Consider the following 16267-nt stretch of genomic DNA (forward strand, 5'->3'; position numbering starts at 1 on the left):
TATTTTATTTGTCAGTTCTTTTGTTTCAGTTTTCTTTTTTTCCTTTTGTTTTAAATGAAAGCCAAACACATAAATTAGCCATTCACCACTCTCAAACCAGATGTCTAGTCTATGAAGTTTTGAATAGGCCAGTTTGTCACTTTTAAAACTGGACCTTTGTCTAATCAAATGCTTGTACCTTTGCTTCTTGAAGTCACATTGGATTCAATGTGGTGTCATAATGTGCAGGATTAGATGGTGCATCTATTAAAAAAAAAAATAATTTAACCCCAATATTGTTCAGTTTGGAAATTGTGATTATTTTACCAAGTGTAAGGATACTTTATTGGCGCAGTATACATCAATTGGATCTAATGAATATGACATTAATTCAGGTCATCAATTTCATTTACGTGTGCAGGAATTGAATAATTTTTGCCAATTAAAAGCCAAACAAGGTATAGATACTGTATCTTTACTTGTGTGGGCAAGTAAAAACGGAAGCCCGGTAGAGTTCCAAATTGAAATACTTTTAGAAAGCATCACAATGAACTTAAAGGGCTATGCAGTCATTTTGCCAGCAAAATGGATTTAATTTTGACAATATTGATGTTACTTTTTTTTTGTCAAAATTAAATGAGATCCCTTCTAAGCTTCATTTAGTTTGTGCGATTTCCCACAAATATATTTTCCAGTCAGATTGAGTTTCCCCCTGTAAAACCATATAATATTGAAAACAATATCCCCTGTTTGTCAAACAAACAATGGATACGCTCCCAAGCTGTTGCCAGTATAAATAACAAATGTCGGACATGTAATCTAAATAATTCAATATGCATTCCAAATGAACCTTGATATCTTGTTTACTGCAGGCTGTATCATAATGAAAGGTACTCATCAGTTTTCAGTGATTATGGACACAAATTCCCTATCAAAATGATGCAACATAAGATCCAATTTTTGTTGGATTAATGTGATAAAAGGTTATAAACTATAAATTCTGGCCATTCCAAGAGTATCCCATGTTGCATTTGGAAGAGGGCTTTTCAATAAACGCCAAAACCAGTGGGCACCAATCATATTGATACAGCCTGTATCTTAAATCATGCTTAATTGTTGATTAATGTTGTCAGAAATATTACACTTTGCACAATTAACATATTTATGAAGTATTTTTATTTTGCTCAAGTAACACTATTGTTGAATTTGAGAGCATAGATTTGTATTATCAGCAATGGGCTATTTCAGTTCAAATTCATACATCCCCTATGCAAAACAGGGAGTGTAAATTTCAAATGGAGTTACCTGAATGGATGATTCCATTTGAATCCTACACCATGTGTGGGAGATAAAGGTCATGTCATCCATAGGGGATGTGAATTTGAAATTGAACAGCCTTGTCAGCAATTAAACTAGAAGTTCTGTCCAGTACACACTGAATTCACTTTTATTTATCACGGACCTGCATCATCTTGCTTGTGCACCATTCAAAGGCATCAACGAATCATTCATCAGCTGTTCAAAAACAATTTGTGGCAAAATATACATACAACATACTTACTTTACACCGGTGCCTCCGAATACATCTTAATTAATATATACATCAACATTAGGGAACAAGCCAAACAGGCTATTCCGGTTGAAATCCACACACCCCCTATGGGATCTTAATTTCAGACACAGGGAGTGTGAATTTCAAATGGGATTACCTGGACGGGTGACTCCTATTTGAAATCTACACCCACTGTGTAGGAGACTTAAGGTCGTGTCTTCCATGGGGGTGTATGGATTTCAACAGGAATAGCACAACCCATGAAGTCCTGTAAACAAAACTAGTTTTGTTATCGACAGAGGGCATAAAAAATGATGATTATATTTCTCCTACATCAATGTTTTTTTACTAACTTGGGTTTTGTTACAAATCACAAGCTACAAGGGAGGGATCTGTTTTGCAACTAAACAATTAATGTGTACGGGACTTCATCATGAATATTTTGGTTTGTTCCCTTACATAATAAGTAGAGTTGACAACACCAAAGTGTTCACCAGCATCTGCAAAAACACATCCAAAACTCTACATCAACATGTCTGGATACAAAAGTAGATATTTTCATATCAAATTCATCGGAATGACACTGGTTCATATCGGTATAAATGTCATTTGAACAAATTACACAAAAATATATGTTCATATATCAAATACATATCAGAATGCAACCTCTCCTCTCAATTATGAGTACAACTACATGTATTAATGCCTGAAGAAAAATGCCTCCTAAACATGCTAAAGTCATGCTAAAACTGATGCAGAACCTAATAAGCAAGGAGCAGAAACCATCTTCATGCATTGCCAAAAGAAAGTATGTTTTAAAAACAGACCTTGTTAAAAGCGAAACCTGGACAAAGCTGCAAAGAATCGGTTCACTCAGATTCTGGGTAAACAACGTTAACACATTTTTTTTTGGTCGTCCACCCAGAATGTCAACGATTGAGGGTGTCAGTCTAGCTTCCTGTCTATGTACCATGGAAATAATATGCTCCTTATTTGCCGACACAAAACACAAGCATCTCTGAGACAATTTTGCTTGCATTATTTTTATGCTACATGGTACACATATCAAAAGAGTCATGTAGTGCAACACTTGCTGTCACACCATGCAGGTGAAATTTTAAAATCAACATCAAATACACATTTACCAAACTAGAGCTGCTTCAAATCTTGAGCCAACAGTTTTAAGTCTTCACAAAACTTCAAAACACATTCTTTTCAAATTGGAAAAATATTTTCTGATAAAAAAGTGTAAAAATGCAGTATTGAGAAAATCATGGGGAAAATATATCTTGACAATAAATAACAAGCAGGTTTATAAGGAATGTCTTCCAGTATAAAGCACTACATTCTGTAATAAAAATGGCACATTTCAATTTGGTATTTGATTCTGTTGAAGCTAAAAAGGTTAGACTAGAGACTGCTGGTGCCATCATGTTTGAATGTTGCTGGGGAGGGGTGGCAGGGGGGAAGGGGGGAGGAGGAGACAAAATAGTGTGTCTCAACTATCATTATATTCTGACCATTTCTTGTAAATGCTGGTATGCTAGTTTTAGGCAACCAATCTCCATCATGACAATCAATACAGCCTTTGCATCGGGGCTTGAGATTGGAATTCCAGTTTCCTTTCTCACGAAGTAAGGGCTAAGAGTAAAATTGTACAATTGTGTTTGGGAGTGGCCTTCTCTCTTTCTTCTTTTCCTTGCTATTTTCTTCCATTTCTTGCTTTGTTTAATCAAAGCTATCTAGGCCAGCATGCATTTTATTAGCCTACACTGGCTATCCAGGCTTGTGCTGTTTTATAGTATGAGCTTGGAACGGTCCATGGATTTTCCATGGATTAGCATGTGTCCATAACGGACCAACCTGGGTAAACAAGCAAACAAACAAACAATATGGCAAATTTACCAGTGTTATGCAGAGGGCTATTTGGACACATGATGCTCTGGTCTAACCATTGATGGATTAAGTGATGTCTCAAAGATCACTTGGCATGTTTGCACTTACTGGGCTATTCCATTTTAAATCCATACACCCTCTGTGGAAGATTTCACTGCCATCTCAATTCCAGTTGCATCTTGTTAGGGCTATTCCATTTCTAGTCCACACCTACCCCTGTGGAAGATTTTTGAAATATCTTCCACAGGGGAGGGGAGGAATTTCAAATGGAAGGACCAAATTAAAAACTCACTCTCCCTCTGTAGAAGATTCATGTTGAATCTTTCTCAGAGGGTGTATGAAATTCAAATGAAGATGCCTAATATGTTCATTCCATTTGAAATTCATACTTCTCCTGTGGAAGATATTTCAAAAATCTTCCACAGGGGTAGTGTGGAATTTAAATGGAAATACCCATTTTCAATCCAGCTTGGAATTGTTTGCTAGTTTTATGATAAATCCCAGTTGAAAAGTGTTCATATTTATCAAATCCAGTTGAGTCTGCAAATAATGTTTGGATTTCCAAAATCTCTGATGCACTTTTCCACTTTATATGAATGAAAATGGTTGGACGAGGAATAATTTAAACCGTTGAATTTGATTGGAGTTTCATAACCTTCCTCAGTAACTGTGTGGATTTCAAACGTATAGCTCATTTTAGATGTACTCTTAGCATCAATTCAATAAATATTACAAACAAGAGCAGATATGCTCTCATTAAGATAAATTCTCACAATTCAGAACTGTTTTTGATACTGGGTCATTTATTGTACAAAATTATATTAACACAACTTAATAACAACACAAGAAAAGGATATTTACATATATTTTCAACAAAAAAAAGTGTTGACACTTGGATCCTCAATTCCTCAAAACAGAATTCAGAAACCTTATGATATATTTATGTGGTTTTCTTTCCACTTCCTCAAAGATTTACATGGTCTATAATAAGGGTGTATGTTTGGTGCTAGATATTCATGAGTTAGACTAGTGTTAAGATTCCGTTGAGGAATTAAGCAGCTTGCGGAATAAAGCTGTATAATTCTTCAATAGAAATATCTGTGCTAGGCTAATTCTGTGCAGTTTTACAAGTTCGATTAACCTCTATGAAAACCTCTCCGGTAATTCCAAATTTGCTTCATAACCACATTAAAAGAACCATATGCAACACAAACACCTCGACTCGTCATACACCCTCTTTTTTCATATTCAAACAAAATTGCAATGGCTTCACTAGCATTAAATGCCTTGGGACACATGTGACGGTCAAATTGACGGTCTTTTCAAATCACTTCCATGTCAATGTCTGAGTTAACAATTGTCTAGGATTTTTTTGAACGAAGGTGACAGGCTATATATAACAAATACTTAATGGCACATTTACATCTATAAGAGAGACAGGGACGGAAATAATACATTGTCTTTAATTCTTTTAACAAAACATATTTACATTTTCACACTAACAATTTTCTTCCACAAGTTTCCTCTCAAAATATGCCAATTACATCGTTACAAATATTGTAAATAACGGTATATGACAAAGAAGCTTATAAACTGTAAACATCAAAGTATCTATTTCATCTTAAATACCTCTTTCAAAATGGTTCAAATTGCATCTTTATGTTAAAAAATTGAAGTAATCTTGATAATGGATTATTCTATGCTTGGAAAATCAAAAGGATAATTTTTGCTTTTTGAAAGGAACTGTTTAACTGAGAAATTTAAGTCTAACATACTGCTTAACATTTGTAACTAGTACTTGAGTATGGAAGAGAATTCAGTGTTCAGTCTTGGGTGCAGTCTAATTTAAGTACCGTATTGGTCTGAGTATAGTCCCACCCGTTTTTTAGGTGAAAATTTTTCACAATTGGAGGTGGGATTATACTTGAATTTCGGTTCTTTTCGGTTTTGGAGTGTCCCTGGACCTAGACCTAAATGCTAGGATCATTCATGGTTGACCTAAAAAAAATGCATTCAATGCATTTTGAAATCATTAATAGAGTATGACATGAATACAAATTATCGAAAAATGGGGTGGGACTATACTCGAACATGGGACTATACTCGGACGAATACGGTAATTAAAACAAAAATATACACTGCATTAATCTGAAAATAAGACAAAAGATGTTTCAGAGTTTGCTCAAAATATGCGTAGAACAGGGTATATTATCATACTTATCTAAGAAAATATATAATCATATAGACAACTAGTATACAGGGTGAATGAAAGACAATAACTAAAACTTTACTACAAATAAATTTGATATAGAAAACTATTACAGATTAAACATACACTAAGCCAAAAAAGAAACTTATAATTTTTCACCAGGCCATATCTTAAAATCCTGTCCATCAAAATTAACCAAAATGACACACATGATTGCCTCAATACTCTACTCTAAACACATGTCAGTAACCAATCAGTTGACCAACTGACACAACAGCAAAATGCACTGATATAGAACATCTTCCTGGACCACATTCACAGCCCTATTGGCACCCAGCAAAAGAAATCTGCGAGAATGGCATCTTGAATCACAGGTCACAGCAACCAATTTTAACAACATTAAGTTAAAAACATTAAAGAGAGTCAAAACAAACTTACCAGGATCATCATGTCACATGTCCAAACAAATAATGAAATCCTTTAGTAACGAGAAGCATGGGGCAATCTTCCCCAGGATATCATCAGGAACTTGGTTGGAAGCATGAGAAGCAGGTGCACAGCATGCGTGCAAGCGCACGGTGGACATACCCGTTACTAATGGACTTCATTATTTTGTTTGGACATGTGACATAATGATCCTGGTGATTCAAGATGCCGTTCTCGCAGATTTCGTTTGTTGGGTGCCAATAGGGCTGTGAATGTGGTCCAGGAAGCTGTTCCATATCAGTGCATTTTGCTATTGTGTCAGTTGGACAACAGCTTGATTAATTACATGTGTTTAGGGTAGAGTATTGAGGCAATAGTGTGTGTAATTTTGGTTAATTTTGATGGACAGGATTTTAAGATACGACCGTGTGAAAAATTATAAGTTTCTTTTTTGGCTTAGTGTAGTATGGGACAAGATACTCTGAAGCAAGTTAACAGTATTTTTAGGCAGTAGTTCATGAACTCTGAACTGTTCTTTATAACAAAGCACACATTGCTATCATGGGCTATTCCAGTTGAAATCCATACACCCTCTATGGAAGACATGACCTTAATCTCCCACACAGGGGGTGTAGATTTCAAATGGAGCCACCCATTCGGGGAACCCCATTTGAAATTAAGATTAATGGCATGTCTTCCATAGTAGGTGTATGGATTTCAACTGTAAGGCCAAAAAAAAAAAAAGATTTGTCACTAGTGGTTTGAAAACAAATGCGAAATGCAATTTTTTTTATTATTCCCGACTTTTTTTGAAAATTTCCATGTTTTTTTCTTCAAATCGAGCAATTTTACAAATGCGCGCACAAGCTTTGAGACAAACCTTTTTTTTTTTGGCCTAATAGCCCATTTTGATTGAAATATGAACTCCAAGATACACAAAGGTGTTTAATAGAATAGCTGTAAACCGGATACTGGGGAGCACATAACCTGTCTGTATGCACAAAACAAGTTAAGTCTAACTTTACACCTGGTCTAACTAATGAGGTTAGACTTAGGGAAGGATCCCTGTAATCTTTTTTTTTCTTCCTAAACTTCTAACAAAATCCAAAAATCTAACTGTAGCCATAATATTAAGCTTCATGTATTTGCCCTTAAACAGGATCTACAACAATATGGAATATGGTATGCAAGTACCAAAAAGTGCCTTCTCCGTAGGACTAATCGCCATAGTTAGACCAGGTCTAAAGTAAGACATGGTTTTGTGTATTCGGACCGAAGAGTTCACTAACGACTCTTGTGTTCTCCTAATTAGGCATTTTAAGAGTTCAAGGCAAGATGTCTAATGATAAAGATATAGCTGTCATATGTTTGAGTGAGCAGGATGGCCCATGACCTGACTCAAGGTCAAATCATAGTTCTTCCGTACAGTGAAATCTAATTTGTCTACTTCTTGTAAAGCACGGACAAACCAGAAACATAATCAGGAGGGGTCATGCATCATGCTCCACTGAGTTTTCTGAAAAATCATACAAAATCGGCTTACTTAGGCTACTTTGGGCACATCAGCCACTCAGCCCCCAGGTGCACTTCTGAGCCCCTCAGGGTAGTCGGTTTCTCAATATGCCCCTGTAAACATTACAAAAGCGTGCAGTACTCCTATGTTTATACATCAGAATACGAATTACTTTATTTCATTATGATTCTGAACTGTTGACCTTTGACATCATCTCTTTCCGCCAGTGATATAAAACCCTATACATAATGGTGGGATAGTAGCGACACTGACTGCTACAACTCTTGAATAATAGGACATCTCTCCATAATATTTCATTATTTACTATTTTTACAATAAATTAAAATTGCACTTAATTATACTAGTAATTGTCAACTTGTTGCTATACGGCAAGGCATCAATCAAATCAAATCTTATCAAATCAAATGTTTACACTTTCGCAAAACTAACAATTTTTGTGACAACATTGTGGTCATTCCTTAACCTGCGCAAAGAAAAGAATCTTCAATGGCAATACATTAACATGGCACCATTTTAATGTCTGTATCATTGGGACTTGGGTCACAAACAACTTTAAAAATGTACATATAACTTGTATAGAAAAAATATATCTTTTGGTACATTGTTAGCGTTTTCTCTATGAAGGCTGCAACAGGTTCCTACACAGATTCTTCACAGCTCCAATTCTGGCTCCTCATTGGACAGTTTCATGCATAATACATCACTTGTGTCCTTCTGATTGGCCATTCATAATCACATGATCCATTCCTGATGTTTCATTGGCTAGTAGTTCACAACTCTACTAAATTCTGGCTCCTCATTGGACAGTTTCATGCATAATACATCGTTTGTGTCCTTCTGATTGGCCACTCATAATCACATGATCCATTCCTGATGTTTCATTGGCTAGTAGTGACTGAATGCGCATCACATGGTGGCCAATGTCCTGGACTGCATCGATGTATAGTGCTTGGCAATCAGGGCATCTAGCAACTTCAATTGTTGTTTCAAATGCTGTAAGATAAGAACACAAAGTAGGGGGAAATTATTAGTTACTAAGAAGAAATTTCAGGAATTACATGTTCTGATAATTTATGTTCTTTGTCTAATTTGCATTTATAATCAAAACACTATGGCAGTAGATAAAAGTCAAATGTCGAGTTGTGACAAACTTATTTGTCATTGCAGTAGCTCAAGCATTCCCTGTAACATTTACACTATATCACTTGGAATAAGAACAAGAATTTCTTGTTCACATATGATATTATACAATTACTCCATGATTTTCTGAAGATGTTCACAGCTACTATTTCATCTAACCATCCACACACCAACCATCTGCTGTGGGCTGAACACTGTAAGGAAGGAGGATCTGGACATATCACTAGTTACCCAAAATGAGCCTACTACATGAACATAATCTGGGAATGGTTGGTAGCTAGTCAACATCCTACAGATCCATCACCAGAATGCAAGGTGAAATGGTACTGGGGTTAACACATGGTATAAGTAAAATATCCCATGTGACAACTACATTAGACTATTTCAGTTGAAATCCATACACCTCCTATGGCCTTATTGGCCTTAAAGTTAATCTCCCACACAGGGAGTGTAGATTTCAAATGGAGTCACCAAAATCTACACCCTCTGTAGAAAGTGTATGGATTTCAACTAGAATAACCCATTATTATACCAATTGAATATCGACAGTAACATCAGATATAATGTTAATATGGGTTTGCAAGGTGCTACTTTGTTTGGACAGACTTCAACACTTTTATACCAGCCTCCCCCATAACTCGTTCTTCCATCCTTGCTAGTCAACGTGCAAACTGATATACACAAATCTAATATTGTGAGTAAGATGCATGAGGAAACATTATTTCATTTCCAAAGAAAAACATTCAAGTGGAAATTATATTTATTTGATTAATTTACAGTGAGAATGTAATATGTTATGAGGTTATCTAACAAATTCACAAACAATAATATTCTTTTGAAGGCTCTGGTACGAGCGTTTGGACAGTATTTTTTGTGAGACATGAAAGCACATCAGACATATTGAATTGCATTCTGAATACAAAGAATGTCCTGATGATATCAAATAATTTTGAAATTCACGAATTTTTTATGACAAATTATTAAAATTTGATAAATTGTTGATATATGTGACCCGGCAGCACAAATGAGCCGTAAATTCCCTAAATTGTATTCTGAGTTACGGTGTAAAATGTGTACGAAGGTCATATTCATCAGTAACTTAAGCTGGCCCGACATCCGTCTCATTTCGATAGTGAAAAACTAATCAATAATCCTATTGTTGAAGTGGATAATAAGCTTCTACATTAGATGGCTATAGAACTTTTAATAGCTCTGGTCTTTGTTTGCTTATATTGCTAAATCCTGTTCAAGTGATGGGTTACCAGGCATTGTATTTTGTACAGGTATGCATAATTAACAATGAGAGAACATTCTTAAACCTCGTTGACTTGGGGATGATTTGAAATGACCGCCAATTATGACTGTTTGATATTTATTGCCAACAATGTGGAAAAAGGGACACATGTAAAAACGTAAAAAGCTATAATTTTGTTGAAGGTGGTAAGTGCGATAATAGCCATGTGTTGCTGCCATGTGCAGAGCACAATATACTGTGTGTAAATTGCCAAATGTTCACAGGGCAGTTATTGCACTTACCCACTTCTGGCACTGACCATGGCCCTCTAAAGTAGAAAACAGCATGAAGTGAAATTGAACCATTATTTATCTTAGGTTATTCTTACTGCAACACATGCATAGTGTACCAATGAATGAATACTGTAACACTGTGATGTGATGTGTATGCTTTCTTTGTCACAGCTATTCATGTGCATGTGTGTAATATGAAACCTTCACAGGGGTAGCATCCTCTTTGTAGGGTATGGTACAATAAGTTATCCACCAAAAAAGCTTATTTCCAAAATCTCACCGAGTTGCTTCAGAAATTAAATTGGCAAGTTCTGCATGATTACAAGTATTCAGTGCCCAATAAGGCTGAGTTCACAGTATACTCTTCAGGTATACGGTGCACATTTTGCAGGTGCATGCGTATAGATTAAATCAAGCAAGGTAATTTCATAATACCGGGTCACATAAGAGGGCACTTTTCGAAAAGGAATCATGCGCATTCGATTTTAGTGCAGCATATACCGTCCTAATTTTAAAACTAAACCATATGTGGGTAAATTTATTTTTTTAATAGATGCACTCTCTAATTCTGCACATTATGACACCTCATTGAATGCAATGTGAGCTCTAAAAGTAAAGTTACAAGCATTTGATAAGGTTCAGTTTTAAAATGGGCAAACTGACCTATTTACACCTGATCGAATAGTGTATGTATACAGTATACTTCTATGTGAACTCAGCCTAAGCCAATGTGTTGAAATTCCTGTCTATCGACAGAGAGAAAATACAAATTGAACTATGTCTAGTCTTTATGAAATAACCAAATCTGTAAAATTGTACACAAACATGTAGTCTCAGATTTATGATGGTATAAAAATATCAAGTTTTTTGGAGTAAGTTGGGGAGACAAGGCTGTGGATCACAAAGTTGCCTTTTAAATCTATGAATGATCCGTAACTAAATTAGGTGGATCAGTGCGTTGGGTGCATGTGGTGAGACTAAAAACAAATTAATTATGGAATGAAAATCAATATAAAGGTTGAATATTTGCTTGTACCCAATCTTTTATGTATAATCTTATTTTTTCATGATATAAAATGTGAAAATTATGCTTAATGACTGGGTTTTTTTTAGTTACTTGCATTACAGCTTATGTTATAAATCAGAATGCATCAGGCTATTCCAGTTGAGATCCATACACCCCCTATGGAAGACATGACCTGAATCTTCCACACAGGGAGCGTAGATTTAAAATGGAGTCACCCATTCAGGCAACCCTAATTAAAATTCACACTCCTTGTGTTGGAGATTAAGGTCATGTCTTATATAGGGGGTATATGGATTTCAACTGGAATAGTTCATTTTAAAGCCACCTGCAAAGCTACACATGTACTGTGCACAAAAAGTATCCATGCACTTAACACAAAAAGCAATATCTAAACCTAAATTGCCCAATAAAGTACGGTAGTCAATAGATTGAGAATTTTGTTCTGTGTATTTTGATACCTCATTCGGCATGATACAACTTTATTTTTACTACTTACACCAATTTGAATGAAGAAAGAGAGCATTTCATAAGTGACAACGGTATACATTTAGACTTTTCTTTTGAAATACACTAATAATGAGCACAGAAAGAGAGTGCTGATCTATCATACTATAATGAGCCAGTTACAATAGCCTGTGGGAATCGCCCTGAAAGAAGAAATATCCCAAATGTATCACTTTTGAAAAGCTCTCTTTTTTTTCATTTCAATTAGTATAACTTGAGGGAATAAAGTCGTATTATGCTGAAAGAGGCTTCAAAATACGCAGAAAAAATTATCCATCTATTGATTACTTCTCCATAGCATGCTACAGGATTCTGCTAACCATCAAGCGGCTGCGCCTTGACTGTGTGAGCAACACCCGGATCTATGTTATGACTGACACCCAGCCACTCATCAACCTTGTGAGGCAGCGTCAACTCCCCTTCCTCTGACACATCCTGGAGGAGCTCTGTAGAAGATATGCTCTTTATGTTCCATCTCATGGCAACAGGAGACCAGGGTGTCAAAGGACAAGCTATCTGACTTATGTACAGAAGCTGTTGGGGGATACCAACTACAATTTACCACCAGATGCTATTACCTCACTAGCTATGGATCGTAGTGCTTGGAGAAACTTTGTTGTTGCCTGCTCCGCAGTCAAATGAAATGAAATGCATGATTACTTTATTTGGTAATTTAGGTTTAGTGCCTTTAAGGGGTACTACACTCTGCCCAATTTGTGGATTTTTTGCATTTTTCTCAAAATTATAGCGCATTGGGGACAAGTAAGATATGTATATTATAGGGGCAAGGACTACAACTACTGCACTGGAAATTTTATTTCAGCACAGAGAACAGCTGTGGAGTTACAGTCAAAAATGAGAGAAAACCAATATTTGATCAATAAATCAATAACTACTTGCTTTGAGTTGCTGAATTTTCAGTACAGTAGTTGTAGTCCGTGCCCCTGTAATATACATACCTTACCTGTCACCAATGTGCTATAATTATTGCAAAAAATGCAAAAATAGGCACAAAATTGGCCAGGGGTGTAGTACCCCCTTAAGATATTGCTTTTGTTAGTGTACAGATACTTTTTATGCCCAGTATACTTTGCATTCCTTGCATTATTAGTAAGGCAAGGTGAGTTTCTTAGTTGTTATTTAATTGAAATAAATACATCTATACATTTAAAACTATTAGTAATATTTGGTATTTGAAAACACCAAGTTGATTTGGGTCTCATCTCTTTGGGTAATAGTACTACACTAACATCTGAACAATATACAAATACATACTGCAATGAGAGGTTCAGTTCTGGTTAAATCTATGGGCCCAATGTGAGATCAATAGTGCTATTTTCCTGAGGGGCTGTGCCCCTCAGGGAAAATAGTTTGTTTTATATACTTCATTAATATATTCTTTGTTCATTGATTGGTTAAAAGAAAATCATTCAACATTTTGATTCTCCAGCTTCTATCCTGAGTGAACAGCACAACCAATTTAAGCACAACCTATATTTTGCCCTTCAAAAATATCAAACAGGCTAAAATCGGGCTAACCAATTACAGTAGCGCATAATCACACTATGGCAGTTGCCTGTGCATGAACTGTTCCATCATTTGGATGCTCGCACGCGGAAGACATGGTCAAAAGTACTATTTACAGCTTAGAGGTATTATTTACGGATGGGAGTACTGATGGTAGAACCATTTTTGCTCATGCATGTGATCCAGTTTTAACCAATCAATGAACAAGAATATACTAATGACATATATAAAGTTGATATATCTAAGAGTAAGACTATAATGACACTACAGTTGGTACTACAACTGTACATGCAAAACTGTTAAAACAGACAACAACATATAAGATAAAGTTGAAACTAAACAAATTATGTAAAATTATAAATGTGGTAAACAGCCCAATTTGTGAAAGCAAAAGAAAATGTTATAAAGCTTTTTTTCTGTCTCCATGCAGTGATGTCATTTTTGTGATCAGAGCCACCTGTTTTCATCAGCAGTTGGTTCTAATATCCTGGACCTGATGCGCGTAAATCAACTTATTCGGTTGATTTTCTGTCAACACATGAAAGTCCCCTTACATGTGTGCAAGCTGACATCACTGCACAGAATAACGCAAAATGGTGAGGTTAGAATGTGTTAATCGATGCCATCATGCAAAAAATGGGAGATATATACTGCATGATAAATAATAGCACCAGAAAGAATGTCATATCTCACCACTGAGAACAGAAAGAAAGCAGCGGTAGGCGGAGGCAACTCAGACGAGACCAAGCCGCTTGGACAGCAAGGCGTCCAGAAGTCGTAATTTGGCCTTCATTTGCTGTTGGTATGGGCATAATACATAACACATAGAAAGGGTGCAATGTTAGGGTTATATACAAGAAGAAAAGGCATGACATGTAGTTGAATCATGAAATGTGTCATAATTTTACGGTCATTTTGAAATTTGTCGACTTGGGTCATGAACGTGAAGTTTCACAATTCTGACTCACTGTAATTTCACAATAGTTAGATCACAAGTGAAACATAAAATTCAACAACGGTGTATCATAATCGTTGGATTCTACACACATTCATGTCGCTCATAGAGGGCAAGCAGTATTCCTTCAGACTGTTTTGCCATGCATCCAGCAAATGTAATGAGTTTGGCAGAGCGCCAAATAGCGATTTATCTCTTTGTTACATTCATGTTTATACGCATGAATTATTTTGAAGAACTGGGATCAGACCGTGTGGCATAGTACCATTAACTACCCCTATATACCGCCCTCTTTTGCTCACTTATCATGCTGGATCACTGTTACACAATAGGGTGCTCTAAGGCTGAGTTCACATAGGAGTATACTATTCGGGTATATCGTGCACATTTTGCAGGGCACGCGAATAGCTTAAAGGGGAATTGACACATCTGTCAACAGGAGTAACATTTTACTACCTGTTAATAGATGTACTTAATTATGGTATGTATTGAGGTCATGCAGTCATGTTTTCATCTTTTAGAAATGCTTCAAACTTTTGTCCTTCAGTTGTCAATTCCTGTTGGCATTGTTTATATTTTGTAATTGGTGGTATAATGATATGACACATTAACATGCATGACCCTGGTGGATTTAATTCTTCAGCCTGTCTAACTTATTTTCCCCTTTAATATTGAACAAGGTAATTTCATAATACCGGGTCACATAAGAGGGCACTATTCGAAATGCCCGTATACCTGCATATAGTATAGTAAAGTGGGAATTGTGCTTGTTCGATTTTAGTGCAGCGTATATCATCCTAATTTTAAGACTAAACCATATGTGGGTAAATTATTTTTTTTAATAGATGCACTATCTAATTCTGCACATTATGACACCTCATTGAATGCAATGTGACCTCAAGAAGTAAAGTTACAAACATTTGATTAGATGAAGGTTCAGTTTTAAATTTGGCAAACTGACCTATACACGTCTGATCATATAGCGTATACCATATACAGTATACTCTTATGTGAACTCAGCCTAAGGAGCACACAGCATCTTACAAACAAGACGTATCAAGACACAGCAATACACAAGGAACAATAATACAGGAAAACCGTCTGATCCCTTGCCCTCTAATTCATGTGTAGCATAAATTTAACTGAGACTAATCTGCCACACTCATAACAATATGATCTGTGCATAATGCATGGTGCCAATAACATGCATTCAGCGGCGCTACATGCGCAAAGTTTTAAGATATTTGAGACATTAAATAATCATTTGATTTCACCCAAAAATGCTTGAGGTTCACTACTTTGTAGCCCATAAGCGACACTTCAGCCTGGCCGAATTCACATGCATTAACCATGGATTTTCCATGCTTTTCCACTGATTTCTTTAAATTCAAAGAAATACGGAAGTGAATTTTTTGAATATACAGAGCCAGATAAGGCTTTACACTTTGAGTTTCTGACACTTTTCAAGTGACAATTTTGTGGTACACTAACCAGTCAATGTCCTTATAAGTCAGAACTTATTTCATGACCAAACTACAAGATGCCAAAAAACATAGAAGTCACACTAGGAAATAAAGAAATTGGTTGGATTTCTGCAAATTATGCACAATTTACTCCACCCCATAGTTACCAAAATAATTATGTAAAAAAAAAATAATAATAAAAAAAAAAATATGGTACTTGCTTTTTAAATCTTCCATTTTTTTTATTGCAATTTTAGTTCGGTTTTTCTTTCCATTTATATTTTAGCACTTTGGCCAAAATTGGGACTTAACTTTGTTCAACCTAGTGGCAAGCCTCACAATTTCGTGGATTGATATAGAATGGCATGTACACAATTGGAGCGCTGAACCTACACTAAGTGCACTTTGTACAGTAATGTGTGACTGGCATACGCTTTTGTGAATTTATATGAGCATAAGCCGGGACTTAATTGATGCATGCATACACAGTAACTTAAGAACAAATATTATTTGCCACTTATGGGTTCA

At 35.9% G+C, this 16267-nt stretch overlaps 1 protein-coding gene across 1 annotated transcript in view; it reads right to left on the bottom strand.

Annotated features, from left to right (window-relative positions):
- Positions 1 to 1672: 1672 nt before the first annotated feature.
- Positions 1673 to 16267, bottom strand: part of LOC140171813 (protein FAM13A-like) — a 93828-nt gene continuing 79233 nt past the window's right edge. The window contains 1 exon segment of the mRNA XM_072195142.1: positions 1673 to 8589. Within this exon segment, the coding sequence (XP_072051243.1) occupies positions 8503 to 8589 (87 nt within the window). The 3' untranslated portion in view covers positions 1673 to 8502.

Source organism: Amphiura filiformis, chromosome 15, assembly GCF_039555335.1.
Source record: "Amphiura filiformis chromosome 15, Afil_fr2py, whole genome shotgun sequence".
NCBI lineage: Eukaryota > Metazoa > Echinodermata > Ophiuroidea > Amphilepidida > Amphiuridae > Amphiura > Amphiura filiformis.